We start from the raw sequence: 21,115 nt of genomic DNA on the forward strand, positions 1-21,115 counted from the left end.
ATAAATCTCCAATATTTAACCAAGAGGAGCAACCCATCAATTTATAGTGGGGAATCGTTGCGTTCCTTCATGTGCGACCCGCCGGACAGACAAGGGTGTGTCAGTGAAAAAAAAAAAAAACTGACACAGCGACAGCCGCCGGCCCATTAGGGCCAAGGAGTACGGTGAAGACAGATGGGATGAAAGACGCGCTTGCAGCTCGCAAGGTCTGCATGGTGCCACCAGTGTTTGCACACTGTCGTTTAAAATAAGGAAGGCCATTAATAACCTCCTCACTGTGCTCTGCTCGGCTGCAGTCTGGCACTTCTTGCGGGGCTAAATGTGGCGCTGCATGGCAGCAGACTGGCAGACGGTGTCAATGAGCCCATATATACACCTGAGGAGAGGGAGCGAGAGAGGCGAGGCAGACAGTTTGAATGTGTTTTTTGAATTTGTTTGTGCTGTAGACATGTGTATGTGTGTGTGTGTGTGTGTGTGTGTGTGTGTGTGTGTGTGTGTGTGTGTGTGTGTGTGTGTGTGTGTGTGTGTGTGTGTGTGTGCGCATGTGCTTTATATTTGGGTCTAATTGTATTTTTTAACTCGGTCACCTGTTTGTCTATGCGCTCTGTCGGAGCCGCCTGTCCACTACGGTTGGATGGGAATCCGATAGCAGCGGCGCAGTCAGGGAAGCCGTCGGCTCCAGGGTGAAAAGTTATGGTTGCCAGTGGTAATGACTGTGTTCCTTCTTGTCAAACCTTTACTTTGGCAGATGAACAAAACATAAAATCTGACAGGGAGTGGGGTTTTTTACCCTTATGATCCAAAAATATTACATGTACATAGCCACACTATAAATGTGTTTTTGCAAAGATGGAGTGGGTACTTTGGTGGAGAAAAAAATAAGCCTTTCCTGAGTGGCAAGGTGACTCATAATTATTGAGTTATTTTAGGCCTCTGTGCTCTTAAAACAAGACCTCTGAAAAATCTTGAGACAGTTGATTTATAATAAACATTCATTACCAACGGACTCTGCTGTGACAAACCCACCCATCTACTTGACATGAAATTGAAAAATCTTTTAACATGCAGTCGAATTGGTGCTGAAGACCATTCAGATGGTGACTTCTAATGCAAGATGTTTACGCTGATACTTGATAATCACTAGAATAATCAATAATAGTGATTATCGTATGTTGGTATAATCTGCAGGGTGAGCTTTAGTGCGGCACACTAAATCCTGGAACAATACAATGCTATTGGAGAGCAGCTGCACGATGTCAGCAACTCAGACTTGATGTTCCAGGTTAATTGCAAGAGACTTCGACGGATCATAAAACCCCCACTTTTCATGAATAAATGGGCTTTCTAAGAGAAAAAGCTCCTTCGTTTGATTAGATGAATTAGATTAGAAAACATGTGAGCGCCCGGTCCTGCAAAATTAGTTTGGTCACAGGTAACATCTGGCAACGCAACTCTGGACATAGAATGCAACGCACAGTAATGTGCATCTACATATTGACATTTAAGCCACCGTGCTGTCATCTACACAGACATAAGTGTATGCAGACAATAATAAACATATTCATTCATCTTAGTTTTGTCAGACAGGACAACAGCCATATTTCAAACACTTTATTACCAATGGGGGGTGGGGGGGCTGTCCATCAGATGATTTATCGTCAACAATTTGACACACAACATAAGACACTAACACTCATATTTGTTCCTGTATAAATTGGTGTCAGTGAAGCAGTTTTATGCTCTGGATACAGATGTGAGCCACATGTAAAAACAGGAACTGTGGAAAGGGGAAAGTTGTGCTTACAGAACCTCTCCAGGAGGGGCTGGCTGCCTCCCAGACGGCGCTGCTGTTAGATCTGTCCCTCAAGGATAAATAATGACCCATCCACATCATCTGGACAAAAAAACAACTCATACCTATTCTTTGAAGGCATGCAAGTGCTTGGACCACATTTAAAGTCCACCAGCTAGCCCTCAGATAATTCATCAATGTTTATAGCAGTCTTCCTTAAGCAGAACACGTTTCTACCGGTTAGATGCATAGCCGAGATGTCCTGTTTATCCCCCAGATGTGATTGAATTAATGATAATATTAAAAACAAAACTAGCTCAGGAATGTGGCATCAATCTTCCCACTCAAAGCCATGAATAACAGAGAAAAGGGACTGTGTTTCAAAGAGCCCTGCCTATCAGAGACACGTTTGCAATGCTTTTGCTAGTAAAACAAACACTTGTTTGCAAAAATAAATGTCGAGGAAGAACAGAACCAGAGACGAAGAGGCCTGGCAAGACATCAAGGAACACTCTGGAAAAAGCTACATACAGTCAAGTTGAGGATCATGGCCAAACAATAAGGCCATGCGTGCTAGATGTGCACACTTCTTTGCAGTCAGTCATAATACGAGAACAATAAAGCGGGATGAGTCCTCGGCCAAGAGCACACCATAGAAAAACAAAAGCTCGCAGTAAACTACATCAAAATTAGTTTAATTAATATTTGACTTTCGTAGCTGTCTGCACAACATCGTTCAGTCACCAGACTTACGACCAGCGGATGACACACGCCGAACACAATCATAGCAGAAGGGTTTGGTCGTATTAATGTTGGGATCATGGTGAGGGAGCAAAGAGTGCAACAAGAGCTGCAACGGATCAGGCGTCGGCAACAGGCCGCAAAATCACGAAGGAGGCCGTCCCCGGACTCTGACGTCATCTCAGACCTTTCGTGTATTTACAGAGGAGGTTTGATTTCCACTCTTTTTCCATGCTCACACACGGGCCGTTGTGAAGCGGGCCCTGGAGGTAAAAGAGTAGCTTTGTCCCGACCTGGACGGTGAGCACCGGAGTCATGTGCTTCTGCCAATCCCGAAGAAGGGCCCACAAGCCACGGCCATTGAGAGAAGCACAGGCATCACCTGTTTTATATTAAATCTGTCAGATTAAATAAGGAAGCCAATAACCTGCAGCTCTCGGGGAGCAGATTTAGCCAAATTTGAAGCTCTGCTTTTCTGATCATGTTTGTTCAAAACTGTTTTTACACGTAGTCGGGGGACAGGACGGGCACCTCTTGCAAAGAAATCCATGAAGCTGCAGCTGAACATTTGTTGACACATTAAATGAGCTGCCCCGTGATGAAGACATCTCCTTTAACTGAGCAAGTAAAAAGGTTTCCATTTAGGATAACACAACGTGCGTTAAATCCCCAACACACGCTGTAGACTGAACTTATATTATACAACGCATATGTTGCTCCTCCATCCACCTTGTTAGATTACTGAAGAGTACAGAGATCTCACTGTCATCGAGTAGAAACATCAAGACATTCATGAGCCCGTTCAAAGTATTCCCCCTTCCACAGCAGACAATATTGCCCTCTACAGGGCACATTACATTACACATTAGTCACGCTTGTCTGTCTCCACTCCCCTTATTGGCGCGGGGGGGTGATGGGGGGCTGTGGGGAGAGACACGGCACCACATGTGTTGATTAATGTATAATTACCCAGTCTTCAGAGAGCTCGAGGTTTGGGTTGGCACTGTGAGATCCAGGCCCTGGATAACACCCTCTCGAAATGTAGCATTCGCCTTGCTGTGATGTCCTTCTGCATGAATCCGTACCGGCTTCATGGAAGCTCTTCTGTAGTAGAGCCCCACTGTGAAGGCCACAGGAGAAAGGGAAAATCATCAAGGAACATACTATTTCAATTATTGGGTTTATAAGAAGCACGGACGTCATTTGAGTCTTTTTTTAAATAATAATGCGTTGACTTAATCAGGGTTTCATCAAGTGAAATTGAATTAAAAAGATAAAATGCAGTCTGATTAATAACTCCAAGAGATAAAAAATAATCCAAAAGACCTGGGGCTTTAATTCATCAAGCGTTTCTGACTATGAGAGAAGATTAGGATGAATGAGATGAAGGACCTGGTCAGTGATCCAAGGCCAGACCCTCCTTCCCTCCTTCCCTCCACACTATGAATTCTGCCTCTGGTTTCCCAATTACCCGCGTGGCACGGAAGGAAGAGCTGTGTCTCATCGCTCTTGTGGCAGTGGGGGGAGGCACCCATCTTACTCCTCCTGACTTCCAAGAGGAGCCGAGTGTGATGGATTCAGCCGCCCCGCCGGTTGTTTTCTATGAGAAACGCCACAGCAACAGCTGCCTCTCCAGAGATCCAGGGAAGTGTCGCACAAGATGGACCCCAATTTAGGACACAGAGACTCGGTCGAACCGGCAGGAGGTACGCAGCCTTTCCCCGACAACGGGCCACTCCTTTTCCATCCTCTTGCTAATTTCACATTTGTCCCATCTGCATCATTCTTCGTGATTCCCCTCACTCACTTTCATTCGTCCTCCCCCATTACCACGGATCGTTGGCGTCACAGTTTACCCGTGGTGTTCTTTTTCACAATTATGGACAGTCGTGAAAGGTCGACTCACCTTCTGGAGAAGGACAGATCGGCCCTCCGACTACTTTTACTCTCAGCTGTTGTGGAGTGAATCGCAAACATGCCAGGGCTCAATCCTCTGGGAATATACACAACCTTAGCTGTCCTATATTGTGTGACTAACCAATGTATTCCTTGGACGGCAAAAGGCCCACTGAGCTCCGAGCAGCCCACATCTCTTATTCTGAGAAATTAGTTTTTTTTTTTCTCTCTCTCTCTCTCTCTCTCTCTTTCCACACTTTCCCTTCAGGCATTGACATTTAATCAAACCCAAATCCCATTGTGCCTATTAACATATCAGGCTGATACGGGTTGCTGTAAAAAGGTTGAGCACAAGAACCCGAAGCGGATCATTACCATAACTCTGCCTGTGTGATCTCTATTTTCACTCCTCCGCCCACATGTAAAAATGCTTACCTGGCAAACAACGAAGAGTGGAAGCATTTCTCTCACTGGCTCTCCCCCGCTTCCAAGCATTCACCCCTGCTTATCTTCTTAGAATGTGTTAATTATTTAGCCGCTCGTACTTGTAAATGTTTGCCAAGGAGCAATGAGACAAACAAAGCTTCTAATGCAAAAAGGGAATTTGAGTATTTCACCGGACCATCAAAACCATCAAAAGTTTGCTTCGCTCCGCTGTAACTAAGTCAATTATTCAGAGGTTCCTGCTTTGAACGCTTAAGTGCTTTAATGGATGATGTACTTTTTTCCATGAGCAGCACGGTTTTCCCGGTATTAATCATCATCGACGTGGTGGGACTTGGATATGCGATGCGGAACGTCTGTGAAAAATGGTGATGAGTATGAGGTCAATACCTGATAAATTGCCCATATCGGACCAAGAGTTGTTTCCTGCTGCTCAGCAGCTATCTGCTGCTTTGCTCTTGACCTTGATGGAGGTCGCCCACCCCCCCTGTGTTTGACCCCCGTCGGGGCCATATGTTGGTTTGTGCCCCTCTACCTGCCACCGACTGGGGGACCGGACTGGTTGTCGGTTCCGTAAGGCGGCGGGAAATTACTTCCCCCCCCAAAAAACTAGGACATCTCTCTGTAATGACACCAGAGCTCAATATTTAGTGCAATCAAAAGCCGTCAGCGTCGGTTTCCGTAGAGGGAGGACGACGAGGCGGCTTCGGGTTGGGAGGGGGCCGCGTTGAACAAAGAGGATTACAAAGACAAAACAAGTTTGACAAGTCTGAAATTTGAGGACACTTCCACGGAGACGCAAAGACTATCAAAGTCAAGCTGCTTTGTCGGAGGGGCGGCAGCTCGCTGGATGTGATGAACAGTCAGGACAGACAATACAGCCGTGGCGTTTTACCTCTGTGTTCCAAAGCCGACACTTTGACAGGAAGCACTCGACGGCGTGGCAGCCGTCTACCCGGCAACTCAACAAAAGCCCCAGTGTTTCACAGCGGATTACATTTTCTCTCAGTGCAACAAATAGTACATCAGTATGAGCAACGGGGTAATTGTGAAGAGCTAGGTGAGATAGAATATCTGTGTCCTCATTTATCTGTTTTCTGATAGTGTCTCATTAATTCACGCCGCTGTCCTTTTGTTAGATTGAAGAGGGGGAAATAAAGGAAATCTGCGAGGAGGTATTGCTGAAGTTGTTTATATAACTGTTTTACATAAGCCATCTCTTTCCACATTTTAATCAGCATAAGTAATGGCAGACCCTTGTATCGATATACCTGAGCCATCTGCTCCCTTTACCCAGGATTTCACTCTCTGCGATTGCACATCCGGAGTTACGCCTCTCTCTGCATCCCGATCAGGATTACAGCTTTGGCAGGGATCAAAATGTGTTCCTGTGCCCCCATTTTCAGATCTTTTTGATTGCCAATCTGCAGCATTGTATCAACATATATACAAGCCGCAGGCAGTGGTTGAAGGCTTTGTGCAGCCTGCTTCGCTTTACAATCCATTTGATCCTTTACCGGACGAGCCGGTTTTATTATTCAAGAAATCAAACAACATCAAGTCAAGGCCACCTAACAATGATGAAACACGGTGCTCCCATGCAGGCAATTGTATTTCTTTATTACTGCTCTGTCTGGTGATAATATGGAAATGCTATTCATATTCAGACGGGTAATAATGATCAAAAGGAAATGTAAGAAACTGTTCTGCAATTTAGTCCAAACACTAGGCTGTGTTTTGTCTTTGAACATTTCGTATAGGAGGCAGAATTTTAACGTTTATCACAAAAGTCACATTGGGAAACTTACTAAAAAAGAAGTCTACAACCGATGTTGAGTGTTGCAAATGACCGAGCGGAGCACATCAACGTCGATTGATAGCCACATCTGGCAGAATTAAGCAGAACATATCCTGTTGGATGGGTGACTGCAGGGTCTATGTGTCCACTTTACCCTCCACGGTTTAGTCCACTTATTATATTATGTTATTATAATAAAGAGCCCTACATGATCCAATTTAAGACCATCTGAAAGAAGGATAATAGGAAAACCACAGCTGGATCTTTTAACTTGAAGATCTACTTAAGTACGGTGTATTTGTACCACTTGCTTCCGTTTTTGTTCCCATCATAGGGACTATGCGTGAAAATGAACATTCTTACTAAAACTCCAGCGTGTTTACGTTTTGCATTTGATGTTATTTTATTTACTGTTTCCCTACCAAACAAATAAACAGATAAATACAGAAAACAATACCAGACAGTTAGCTCATAGTGGCCGATGCTGGACTCATGAGTCATTTGAATCAGCACATATAATAAAGAGTTCAATAAATCAATACATTTCAGAGCAATAAGTTACTTTTTTTTTCTTCAAAATTGAACATACGCCCACTCCCCCCCCCCCCCCCCCCCCCCACACAACCCCCCCACCCCCCCTCGCTGTTTCGGGGATGGTGTGGTCCAGGAAGCGCGCCTCTCCCCGTGCTCTCCTCCTCCTCCTCCTCCTCAAGTGAATCAGCTGACGGACGGTATCTCCCTCCTCCAGAGCGGATGGATCGCGCCGCTGAAGCCGGGCAGCGTGAGCGCTGACGCCGCAGCAGGTTTCCCACCGCCCGCTCCGCTGCCGCCGGATGTCTCACCGACCGAACCTCAACTCAACACGTTATCGCTTTCCCTGACCGGAAAAAAAAGAAGGCTACTTTGTTTTATTTTTATTTATTGATATATCTATTTTTAAAAACCTCGAGCAGGAAGCTACCCCCCCCCCCCTCCTCCTCCTCCTCCTCACCATGGCTTCCAACTTCAACGACATAGTCAAACAGGGCTACGTCAGGATACGGAGTAAGAAGCTGGGGGTGAGTACTGTTGCACTTGCTGTCTGGCGCGGTGGAGGTGGTGGAGGAGGAGGTGGAGGAGGTCCAGTTGTTCGCCGTGGTTAAAGCACCGGGGGCCGCTGGATAAAGAAAGGAGGCTCTAATTGCTCCATAGACGGCCGTCCTGCTGCGAGCTCTCCGAGGGGGGAGAAAACAGAGCTCGGAGCGGCGGCCAAGTTCCTCCCAGTTCCCCGGGATAGATCACACTTCTTCTGCACACAGAGATGCAGATGATGGACGGCCGGTGTCCAAGTCGATGCCGTTGGAAATCTCATTCTCATCTTTATTATGAATCTCTAGCGTGAAACTTTGTTTTTCTTTTTTTTTCAGTGAGAAAGTTATGTCTGTGTGTGATTCTGTTTCGTTGCGATGTGTTGGGTTACAAACAGACCAAACGCTGGTAAACTATAAATGTAGTTGTATAAGAAATAAAGGGTCGAACTACCAATATAAGGGAGTTACAAATGCTATAACAAGAAGCAAACTGAGATCATTAACCACAGAATAACTGACTCTAATAAGATGACTCTCGTTATATGGGGCAATTAACAAAGTGCTTTATGGATCCGAGGACGTAGAACAGAATAGCAACACTATACACGTTGTCATCAGCCCATTATCAGTCGCAGCCCTACTGTACTTTTGCTCGGTAATGATGAGTTATCCTGAGCACCAAAAAAGTCTCAGGGAAATCCAGCTGATTTGGGTGTGATGGCGACCCTTCAACCCGCCTTGATAATGGATTTCCATTGATGTACAGCACGTAGAAAAATGGCTTGACTGCTTAAATTGAAATGAATGAATGAATGATATATATATATATATATATATATATATATATATATATATATATATATATATATTCAATCACAAGCGCCTTATTGTCTGACTCATAAAGCCATCTGCTTTTGTTCATGCTTCCAGCTCATTGCGCCGACAGCGCGGCCAACACTCCCTCTCCTTTGATGAAGTGTGGCGATGGAGGCTAATGATGTCTGCCTCCTCACATCATCACCTGGCTTCATCGCCGTTATTCCACTATTGTTTTGCAGCGCTCAACGGTTGCCTTCAACCGCTGTTTAAGAGCCACTGTGAGTCGAGTGAGTGCAGCCCCTAAAGGACGTTTGCTTCTTGTTGACGTGCTAATTAGTTTGCTCGCATACAGTCGGCTCAGTTTATTTACTTCTTTCATATGCTGTTAGCCAGATGCATTCAGAGAAAGATGGAGTGTGTGTGTTTGACTTAGAAAGCAAACTGAGGATGCACGCTGCGTTGGCTGTGCGCGAGGTATGGATGCTGTAGCTCTGCCAGCTCTGCATCTCATCCTGCTGCGTGTGTGGAGAATAACAGTTTGTGTCCTGATCGCCCACTCCCTCAGCCCTCCACCGCTCGCCGCCGTTTCATCATCGAAAAAAATACCCCGCTGTGATGGCCTCCGAGGGCCCCGGTGTGGGAAGAGAGGAAAGGGTTTATCCGTCCACGCTGGGGTTAGTTATTCCAGGCCGATTGTCATTCTGAATCAGTTAGAGAGGACAAGCCGGCCAAATGGAAGCAGCAATAAGGTATTTGTGTGGGCCAATAGAAGCCTGTTTAGTTTTTTGTTCTACGGTGGGGGGGGGAAACACTGAATCGTTGTTAAATGGCTTAATTTCAAGTGTTTCGAGGGGGAGATGACAATCTGAATGTGTAACAAGTGCGTGGGCTCACTGGAGAAAAAAATACACATCTGGAACAAATGGATGAATTTTAGAGGTGTGATTGCTATTTTGTGGCGTGATGGTAGGCAGCACATTCGACTGCACGGCTAAATAATGATTTTGGCTGTGAAGAGACCCTTGAAATGCTGAACAGAGTCAAAGCAGAAGGAAGCAGATGATTTTGTATCATTGAGAGCAGATGCAAAGGCCTTTTTGCCTCTTAGGATTCCTCGTCACTAAAATGCAGCCAAACGTAAAACACATTGTAGGATTCTAATGGTCCATCGTGCCGCTGGGGCTGATTCAAGTTTAAATGTTTCAATATTCTGTGAAAGGAAATTTTTGTTTCACTATCGATGCCACAACAATACCTTTTTCAAGACCGTATACTTTTATAAGTGAAAGATTTATTAATGCCTGAGACAAAACTAAAGCATAAAGAGTCATAATTAAATATTAATTTGATTAACTTTTAATATATTATAATGCTTTAATTAATTGATGACATCTTAATCCGTTTGATGTCAGAAAAAAAAGAAAATCTACCGCCCCAAATTCCCAAATCCCCCCCAAAACATACTTTTATATAAAAGGCAAACCTTCTTATTTAGACATTTGTTACCAAATGACATAGCAATCATCATAATTTGGACAGATAAATAGTTTGGTTTGTCTACTGATAAACGTATTGTTTAATCCATTCCACTCCTAAATCAAACTTCCTGAATATATGTTCTAAAATGATTCTACTTCAAATAAGGATCTCTCTCTTTAAAGGAGTAAACAAGATCTACAATGTAACAGTAGATAGCTTTACTGGCATCAAATGGTCACATTCTTAAGCTATATATAAATTAGTGCATATTCGATTTACTTAATCTGCTCATCAATTCTCTGCCTTTCATGGTTAATTGTTTGCTTTGTTGAATAGACTTTTAAAGCCAAATTTACTTCCTCTGCAGTCTTGTCCAACAACAGTCCAAAACCCAGAACCTTCTGTTCACAATCGTAGTGAGCTAAGCTTCAGATTGCATCTTTCCTTTTCTGATAGTTTTTGATGTTAAGCTTTACAGACCCATTTCAAACAGGTAAATCATAAAAGTACAAAGAGTGAAAACCCAGCCCTGCCCGTCAGATTGAACCATCTCACTTTTAGGAGAGAAAGGTCCCGGGTGTTTTCCACCCCATGTGATGGTTTTTTAATGTTTTCTTTAGTGCTTTAAAGGTCTTTCAAATATCACATATCAAGACTTTGCATCGCAGTTGACCTTCTAATGCTCCCACCAGCTATTATAATGCTGTGCCATTTAAAATGCATTATACATTCTTTTTTATTTTTTATTAGAAAAGTAGTACAGTTGAATGGTTCTCCTCATGCGATATTAAAGTGTCCGGACCAACAGCTCCGCCTGAACTCATCAGCATCTGTCAATATGATTGGCTCATTTCCAAAACCCCATTGAGTGTGAAGGTTAAGGCCGCGAGGTCAGTTCCACGTTCTTCTGAGTGATCAAAACTACCAGCCGGAGCACCTTCTCCTCCGGTTACTTTTTCACCGGGAACACTTGTTTTTTCTCTTTCTACCGACATGAATGGCAACGATTTCCTACTTTATAGCCAACGGCTTTGTCTCTTTTGTTGGCTGAAGAGACAACGGTGCAGTGTCCCTAAAAGCACAAGTGCTCACTCTCTACTTTCCTTTCTCACACGTCCCTTCCTCTTCCTCACCTCCTCCACCCTGTTGTCTCACCTGTGCTCCCCACACTACGGCGCCCCCGCCTCCCCCCCCCACCATTGTAAGTCTTCTTCCTCTTTATTCGGCTATGTCCTACCTCATCCCCCTTTTCTCTCACCATTCTCTCCTTCACTGGTTTGCAGACAGTTGAGAGACTGAGCACAAAAGCATACCATTCATCGCCCCACACTGCACCCTCCATAACCCCAACGGACTATTCCCCCTGACGCGGTGCAAAGGCACACTCACGCACACACACACACACACACACAAACACACACACACACACACACACAAACACACACACACACACACACACAAATTGGCACCGTTCAACAGTGAAGAATTGGCGCACACACATGCACCCGACAAGCAAGTAAACAATGTGCTGCCAGAGAACAGTGTGGATTCGCAATTAATTTTAATCCTGTGGCTTGTACCATACATTGTTTTTTTGACGACATGAAGATAAACTAAATGCACAAAAAAAAAAACAGGGTCTGTTCGCAGGAAAACCAGGTCTCTGTTTCTCCCTTTCAGGGATGCTACCAGCGTGCACGGTCTCCACTGACGAGTTGAATAACATGACCTTTGGGTAATTTGTGCGTCAGTCTCCGACCAGGTACATGTTTCCCAGGTTAAGCGCCAGTGTGGTAAATAGAAAAGGTCAACTGTTAAACAAATATGTTTCCTTCCCCGGCCGTCCAACTTTTCTTTGAGCCTTGAAATGGTCAATTTCAGTCTGCAGCTGGTGAGTCAGCCGCTTCATTCACAAACATGTTGTGACACTTCAAAACGGAGCTGTAGATTAGATGTGGGCCCGGAGGTAAAAAAAAAAGAAAAAAGAAAGTAATATTTTTGGGAGAACGCAGAGCACTTCACACGTCGGATTCACACTCAGGTTATTCTTGTTAAATTGACCACCATGTTAATGCCAAAGGAATTTCACCAAAGCAAATTGTTCCTTCAAAAACTCGACAAATAAGCAAAGGAAATAGAACCAGAAGATTCTGATTTTACCTCATACAGACATATACAGTTCCAGTTAACAGTTTGGACACACTTTAATTGCAAAGCCCACAATTCCCCTTGCAGCCCACTGTTGATATTTTGAAACTAGACTTGATTTGTAAAATGAATTTCAGATCTGCAGCTGCTGTTGCGCATCTTAAAATGAAAAGCTTACCGTCATTGTATTCCAGTGCACAGCTGGTTTAACACTCAAGCCCCAAAAAGCCTTAAACCAACAGACTAACTCAGATCTTAAAAGGAAACATGCTGTATAAAATATTGGATGGACTGCTAATGCAATTCACAACAACAAAAATACAATCTTAAAAGCATGAAGCTGAACTCTAGTGCCATCGGAGTGACGTCGTGAGAGCGCCTCGGTCAAACACAGACATCTCACAGCAGAAAACACATTAAAAATGCATTATGTCTGGTCCAGAATGAGGAATGAAATACAATCAGCCACCGTGGTTGTAGACAAATAATCAGTAAACAAATAATCAGGCCGGCAAACTGAGACTTTATTCATCTTCCAGACACGAGGATATCATTTGCAAAAATATGGGTTACTCCCGTTTATAGATTTACAGAAGGGATTTGGGTGCTTCAAATCACTTTTTTTTCTTACAAGATAACAATTTCACTATCTCTAGAATGCATATTGTTTGTTTTGGTGCAAATAACCTGTAGTTTAAGGGGTGAAAAAACCAACAGCTGTTATCCAGTTTTTATTGGAACATCTCTGGGCTTGTTATAAGTTTAATATGCCGCAGTGAACAGTACTTATTGTACATACTGACACATCAAATTACATTTTGTAGTACTCCTACCGGCTATTATGACTCTGTGGGAATGTCTACTCTTGAGATGAATTTGGAAGTGATAGATCCTTTAATATTTGCTGTGAAATAAATTAAGTATGTAAATACCACAGTTTAGAGCAATATCTAACCATTTATTCTCAGTTTGGGTTTTAGATGTTAAGTCAGACACACCTTCGATCCCTGAGCTTGATGCTTAGCTTGCAGTTTACGCTGATAATAAACTTTTCCCAGCCTTTATGTGAAGAGTTATTACTCGTATTAGAGTACTTTCTTGGACCCAGCGGTGCTCTCCTCCCACCTCTGTCCACAGTTAATAAGTACTCTGTCTCGCTGAGCGGTTTTTGAGGACGGCGTGTGTTATAATGGTGTGTGGCTGTGTGCCCCCCCCCCCCCCCCCCCCCACATGTGGACGCACAAACAGACGCAAAGAAGTGCCAAACAATGGATCCATTGTCCTAGATGTTAAGAACTTGCCACTCCCATGCACTCACTATTAACAGGCCGCCCAGAATGCTCGATATCAGGAGGTGTCCCCCGCCCCCTCCAGGAACTGTACTCGTCAGGGGACCGTAGAAGCGACGCAGTCGGACGCGTGTCGGAGAATTCCGAGCGACGTGGATGAATGTGACCGGGCCTCGCGCAAGGAAAGACAGTTGTGTGCAATTAACAAATCATTCGATTTTTACGTCCGGTGGCCACAATTAGCCGTGTTCTCCGCTCCATCTTTGTGATTGCCGAGTAGAAATTGAAACCTGAGCAGATGGAGGATTTTAGTTTGTGGTTTTATTTGTGCCTGGTGGGTGCCAGTAGCCTACTTTCAGCTCTTCTCGTGATGGATGTTTTTCGACTGGGCGCATTAATTCACAGGTATGCAGGGCCATACATCGCGTGGTCACTTCCTTTTGGTTTTCCTTAGCTTCCCCCACCAGACAAAGACCTGAAGACAAATTATCAGCTCTTATTGCCCCTGATGAATTGCATTCCGAGCAGAATATGGGACCAACAGTTCTCATTAAAAAAATGGGCCTTGATTATATGGTCCCTTTCATAAATAAATCTCGGCCCGGGACCCCACGTGGACATTTGACATCATTTATTCCCATTGTTCCTAATGATCAAAAAAGCTTTTTGTCCTAACAGAATGTTTTTGTTAGTATTGATGAAGGAATGCACGTTAAAAAGACAAAAAAAACACTCTTTTCTTTACCCACGCTCACAAAAACACCTATTTTAATCCGAGCAACCCTCCTCCCCCCCGCCCCTCGCTGTCTCTCTGCCTGAAATCCATCCACAAAAACATGTCACACCGAGCTGGCGCTGTCCATAACAGCTTTGTGTTCCCGATGTTTTCTGATGAGCTGCTTTGTAAAGTGCAAAGTTCCCTAATCCCATTGAGGCAGAAGTCACAGCTCAACGAGAAAGGACTCTCTTCATGGCTATTTAATCTTTCCAATCCCTGCAGACCCTGCCCCCTGACACCCGACGGGTCACTGTCCATGGATTGAAAATCCAACTAGAAAGAACGAGCATGTTGTCCGACCACATTTAAATCTTTCTTCCACTCGGAGTCATTATTTTTCTATTTACAGTGCACGAGACATAACCGAGCATAGATCATCTAAAGCAGCATTAACTAGATCTATGCAACCAACCACATGAGGGGGTCACTGGTTTTGATGAGCCCACTTAGAATCGTCCCCCCGCCTCATTGCTGTGGTTTGACGGCTTTAATGCTTTGTTTCACTCTCTCTTGGTAGAGACCAAAACTAGAGCTAAAACGATATTAGAAGTTAAGACTAAGACCATATTAATGCAATTTGTGATGTGATGCATCATCAAGATCCTCCACCTGCTTACATTACTTTTTTTTCCCTCTTAAGTGGAGGAAAGTCAGCTGTGTGATATTGACGGATCAATGTATTTCTTTGCCATATTCAGTCCATCTGATTCACATATTTCCCCTCCCACGCAGGGCCGGGGCTTTACGGCTCTCTGCGGTACTGAGAGTACCTGCTAGTAATAGATCGTGCAGATACACCGGAGGCTCACCTATATAACACCATGCCTGGAGGAATCTATCATAGGTCCATTAACACTTCTGCTTCATCCTCCTCTCCTCGCCTTCCTCGCCTCATTAATCAACCGACCAGCCCTTGGGGCTCCACTGTGCAGCTTAGCTCACTCTCACTGTGTGTGTGTGTGTGTGTGTGTGTGTGTGTGTGTGTGTGTGTGTGTGTGTGTGTGTGTGTGTGTCTATACAGTACATGGGCATTGTGTACTGGCACATGTGTCTTCATGCGTCGGGTAAAATCCCGCAGCCCCATTTTTATTTTTCGGTGCTGTCAAGTTACATGACTAAAAATTGGAAAAGATTCAGATTCAGTCTTCTTCTCTGAAACAGCTTCCAAGTTCAACTCAGAGGATCTGCAACGGGTCTTCAAGGATAAGTGGTCACACATGATAATCAGATTTTTTAAATACTGTGTACAAAAAGGGAAGTTATTCCTATAAAAAGAATGTCCCTCCTACCTTTTCATAGTTGAATCACGATCTATAATGAGTACTTCTCCTGCTGTTACCTTTCATCAGCCCGCTTGCCAAGCACATTCAGCACAGGGCACAGCCAAAGATAGCCGCAGCTTTGTCTGTTTGTGTTAAGGGGCTTGTTCTTAATTTACTCAATGCACCATAGGTAAACATTATTATGGCCTTGCAAAAAAAAAATATATATTACACCTGATTTTCTTTAATTGCAAGCAAAGAGCCTTGTTGAATAATGTAAATTAGCCCTAACTGTGGAGTAAACAAGGCTTATTTATGTGACACTAATTGTCAGGCTGTGTATAATTAATGTGTTGTTAGAAAATAAAAATAAACTCGACCTTGTGAAAGTTAAAAAGAATTAAAGCTGAAGGCACCCATCTATGTCGGAGGACTGTTTGTTTTGAGATGTTTGTACACCCGGCTCGCCTTCACTCCCCCCTCCATCTCAGGGGAGTTCTTTTAATAGTAAGGAGGTGACAGTTTGGTACCTGCCGAGCTCACATGAAACGTCGCCGATGACACGCTCAAGTTGCACGCAAAGCCGCATGCTTTTTTTAATTCGCACTCGCTTCAGTAATGAGCCGGAGTGACCTTGAGTGTCAGCCATGGTAATCTGATCCCCTTTCCATTAAATGGCTTTTAATATTTTCCCAAGAATTATAATTTAGGGAATGCATTTTGGATAGGGTTTGCCAAAATAAATATGGAGCACACAATAGTAGCCTTGGCAGTGGAACTTTGAGCGGATCATCTAGGGTTCATAATGGAGAGTATATTGGCTCCTAATAGTCATAAAACAAATAAATAATAATAATTGGAGGAGGATTGGATGTTTTAATTGTTAATATTGATGACAAATGTTGACCCATCATGAACCGTGAGGCTTCCCAGCAGATTGGGACTTTTAAAGAAAGGAAGTCTGAAGTTGAGAGCACACATTGGCGTCAACATTCACTGGTTTTACCGCACTCACACACAAACACTCCTCCCTCCCTCCCTCCCTCCAGCTCCCCTCCTAATGCTCGCTCACACCTCAGTCTGTTGGGCTAAGTGATAATTGCATTCCTCAACGAGACACACGGTGACACCGAATCACAGCCCACTTATTCCGAGGGAGCGTGTTCTTTCAGCGGAAACAAAAGAGACAAAAACAACATGACCAACTCCATCGCAACCCTTTCTTTGACATGGGAGTGCTCTTCTTCATTTCCCTACTACTCCGCGGCATCCTCTTGGATTTGCAGACCAAACGTGGTTTGAGTCGAGTTAGTTCCACGTTAGGCAAATCTCGCCTTTCTGGTTGAGGGTGGGTGGGTGGGGGGCTAGTTGCTGCAGACACAGAACCCTCCGATTTCCCGGCTAACCGTAACAGAGAAGCAGGCCAAGCATCAGCGAGCGAGTACCTCTTTAGAATTAATCCTGGGGGGGAGGGTGCTGCACCAATGCATGAGGATTACTGCTTTTAGGGCTTCTGAGGAAATCCAAATAACAAACGCTGGAAAACACTCTGCGTTTCGTATTATATTGGCTAAACATGCGAGTAGTAGCTTCGGGGGCTGTGCCTCATTCGGTTTCACAGTCTTTATTAATATGATAATGGGGGGGGGGTCCGCTAGTGGTAATTGGCGGAGTTGCATCATTGTTGTGGGCAAGAGCTCCTTTCATTGCCCTTACTTTGTATTCTCTGCCCACAGAGGCTAGTCGGTCTTGCCCCTCACCTGACTTGGGTGCTAATTCTGCAGCAAAAAAAGGGGGTAAATGACCCTTTGCTTAAAAACTAGACCGAAATGTCGTTTTTCTGCACGCAGACCACATAGGATTTCACTTATGGATTTCGTGCAACATTCAGCCACGCTGGAGGACACCCAGCGGCGTGAGGAAAAAGAACAGCTCTCCGTATGGTTGCTTCCTGTCCGTGGCCTCAGGCCGCTTGTTGGTGAGGGTATTCTGCCACAGTTAAATCCGTCTTTGTTTGCGTGTTATTGTCTGTGAACGCTTCAGCCTTGTACCCGGCTTAAATGGAGATTGCTGTGTGTGTGTGTTTGTGTGTATGTGTGCAGAAGATTGCTGAATAAAGCTGTAATACATAAAGAGATTTGGATGAGGGACGGTTTAAAGAGCAGGCAATCGTTGTGTCCCACCGTGGACATGTTTTACCCCATGCGACGCCTTGTTTACCTTTGCCAGTAGTGCTTTGCCAACCTTAACTTCACCTCAATCAATAGTGGCTCAACTATACGGTGGAATAACTGAAGTAACCAACCTCTTACAGGTGTATGGCTGCATTATGGGATTATGATTACAGTGTTGTCCTTTTTTCCCTAGCTTCTGTCAGTTTGACCATAGTATGAGCCCCCCCCCCCCCTCTGCTCCTCTTCACTTCCTCACACCTGCAAGAAAAACTTCAATATTGACCTACATCTCGTTCAGAATAATTTGGCTGCATTTTTCGTGCTGTGCAAACGTGTCCCTGCCTCTCCCCACAGTTTCTACAAACGGTGGAAATACTTCTCCTGCACTCACACACCGTGGGGAGCAGGGCTTCTTGTGGACGATGCAGAGAAGGGTAGTATTCAGGATCAGTGCTCAGTCTTCTGACCACAAGCCACGAGCATTAGTCACCATGAATCCTAATGGGGGGGGTGCAGAGGTGCAGCCAGTGGCCTCTTTAGCGCTGACCTATTCTAACACTTGTTCAGCAGCTGCTTCCACCACCTCGTGGCCATTTTCACATCTTCTTCTTCTCATGTTTCCTTCTTTACTGCTCTCTTATTGAGTAAACAGCTGCAACCTGTTGTCCTTAATGCTGGATGCCACCTAGCCACGGCCAACAGGGGAAAATAACGGTGCTAAAATTGTATTTGTACAATCAAATTATTATTATGCATAGAGATGATAAATGGGGAGGAGAAACCCAGAAGAGAGAAGAGTGATGACAGAAGGGCATACGGAGATACAGGGATGAAGCTTGGAGAGAAACTGAGGAGGGTGAGGGTGAGGGGGGGGGGGGGGGGGGGGGGTTGTAGTGGGGGCAGTGATTACTTGCTGCTGAGGTAGCACTGCATTACACATGAGGATTTGGAATGGCCCAGATAAAGTAATCTATGATTAACTGGGGCGCGGCTGGCTCGCCACCCAGCCAACAGCTGTAGTTGGGGGCGAATTACAGAATTATGGGATGTCCAAACATTTCAGATGCGGTGGGAAATGTATTTATTTTTTTTTTTTTGAAGGGCGGGAGGTTCAGCGGGGAGGTGCGTCGCGTATGAGGTCAGAGGTGATGGCCGTCGACTGGGGAAAGAGAGTGACAGAGGGAGCGGCGGTGCGTTTAAGGCAAACGTTTTTTTTTTAGTGGTTGCATTTGGCAGAGGATTGTTGAAACGGTCTCACAGTCCTGGGAGGGTTTCGGGATGGGGAATGTGGGGGAGGGCTGTCAGGGGGGTGGGGGTGGGGGGTGGGGGCGGAGTGATCGCTGCAATGATTGCTGTAACAACTGTCCGACAGAATAACAAATCAAATTATGAAGATAGACAACGCGGCGCAGAGCCCGCCGCTGTCTGAAATTGATTGCCAGCACCAAGAGCTGATATCGTCGGGCCCGGTCCGTCATAGTCCATCAGGCGCCATTATCACCGCTGGAACACTAAACCTCATGCAGAATGGGGAGGACGACTTCATCCACTGCTGCTTGGGAGATGGACAGAAAAAAAAACGCAGACAAAACTAGCTTGTATATATCGTGGAGGGCTTTTGAATGATTATTCTGTGATTACAAGGTTAAAAAACCTTTTTCCAGAATACTGTTAAGAAGTAAATCAGTATTCAACATGCTAAGTGCCGGCTAAATCCGGTCCGTTCTCATCATGACCACCTTGATTGAAGTGCTCTCATGTCTTGTATTGCCAGTGCCATGTGCTGCATTAATCATTTTTAAAATCATAGATTGTGGGACAGATGAATCGTGAAGGGGGTTACAAAACCATCCCACATTTGTCGCTTTAAAGAAAAAAAAATCAAATATCTTAGGAATAATGAATGCAAGCGCGGCTCTGAGGTATTATGATTGGTTTCAATGTGAACTCCCGAGAATTTAACAGTAGTCTATTTTTATTCTGCCGTGTGATTAGTCATTTAACTGAAGCAGGCTGTCATTGGAAATCATTTTCATGTCTTCAGACAGTTCTTCAGTTCATCCAAATGACAAGTGATTTTGCCTGTAGGGGAAATAGGCGCATATTTTATTGAGAGGCGAGACAGTTCTTTAATAATGCCGGAAGTTTCCGGCAAGTGAATGGACTTTGTGTTCAGGGCCACTTTACAGAAAATGACTAAGGCTTCAAAGATGGCTCATTACTGAGGCCCATGGGGTGCCTGCTTCCCAAAATTCTCTACCAGACCTCTCAGTCCTGGTTTTACACACTCTCTTGTCAGACCATACCACCTGTCAGTATCTCAAGTTAAACTCGATTTTTTTTTTATTGTAACATTAAATGTCAAGATAAAAGTGTGGCTATTTTATCAATAGACAGCCATGCTCTGTTGTTTCCGTTTGAACATTTTATAAGAGCCCATCCATCAGTGTGCTTCCATCTGTCTGTGATCATATTTTGGCTGCAATCCTCGCCCCCCCCCCGCCGAACAACAGTCTCGGTGTGGTTGTTGTAGAGGAGCTGGTGTTGATGAACTTGCTGCACCTTGCCAAGTGCCTCCCGAAGTGTTTTTCTCGCCACGGACAGACCTGCCTGAAAGTGAAGGGATTGTCCTTGAAATGTTCTCCCCAGCTCCTTGCCCCCCCTCCCCCCTCCCTTCCCCGCTGTCTAGTTTGCGCACTGCCTTGCTTTTTAGTCAATAACAATACCATTGAAATTCAAGAATTCCCAAATAGAAACCACTGTAAAAATAAAATAAAAAAGTATAAAAATCACCTGGAACTCTGACCTATTTACCTTTGAAACTGCGCACAGTGAATTCATCAGGATACCCTCAATCTTCTTGGTCGTTTCATTGGCCTTATTTGCAAATTATTGAGATGTTATCATGTTCCTTCTAGCAGAAGAGGATTCATTCTGGCCACTTACTCATGTAATACTCACTTAGTCATGTAATAGTTTGTAACTAATATTTCTCCATATATATATATATATATATATATATATATATATATAGATAGATATATATATATAGATATATATATATATATAGATAGATATATATATATATATATATATATTATATATATATATATATATATATATATATATATATATATATATATATATATATATATAGATATATGTATAATCTAAGAGGATCATTTTTAACCACAATTCTTGGCTGTGTTATCACTGCTAAGTAGTTATTATTAGTTAAATTCAAGATCCTAACACTATTATTGTATTGCTACACAAAACATATAAACTACAAGCCATGTTAAAGCATAAAGAATCATTTTTTCCCTGACATTTCGTTTTTGTTTCTGCTCTGTTTGCGTATTAACGAGACACACACACACCAAATTATGGGGAACTTAATAATTTTCTTTAATAAATCATTTTAA

General features: G+C 44.0%; 1 protein-coding gene across 1 annotated transcript in view; it reads left to right on the top strand.

The window, feature by feature from the left end:
* Positions 1-7,315: 7,315 nt before the first annotated feature.
* The window catches only part of dok6 (docking protein 6), a 36,115-nt gene continuing 22,315 nt past the window's right edge, over positions 7,316-21,115 (top strand). Inside the window, exon 1 of the mRNA XM_040166540.2 lies at positions 7,316-7,729. Within this exon, the coding sequence (XP_040022474.1) occupies positions 7,664-7,729 (66 nt within the window). The 5' untranslated portion in view covers positions 7,316-7,663. The remainder of the gene's footprint in view (positions 7,730-21,115) is intronic.

This window comes from Gasterosteus aculeatus, chromosome 21 (genome assembly GCF_964276395.1).
Source record: "Gasterosteus aculeatus chromosome 21, fGasAcu3.hap1.1, whole genome shotgun sequence".
Lineage (NCBI taxonomy): Eukaryota > Metazoa > Chordata > Actinopteri > Perciformes > Gasterosteidae > Gasterosteus > Gasterosteus aculeatus.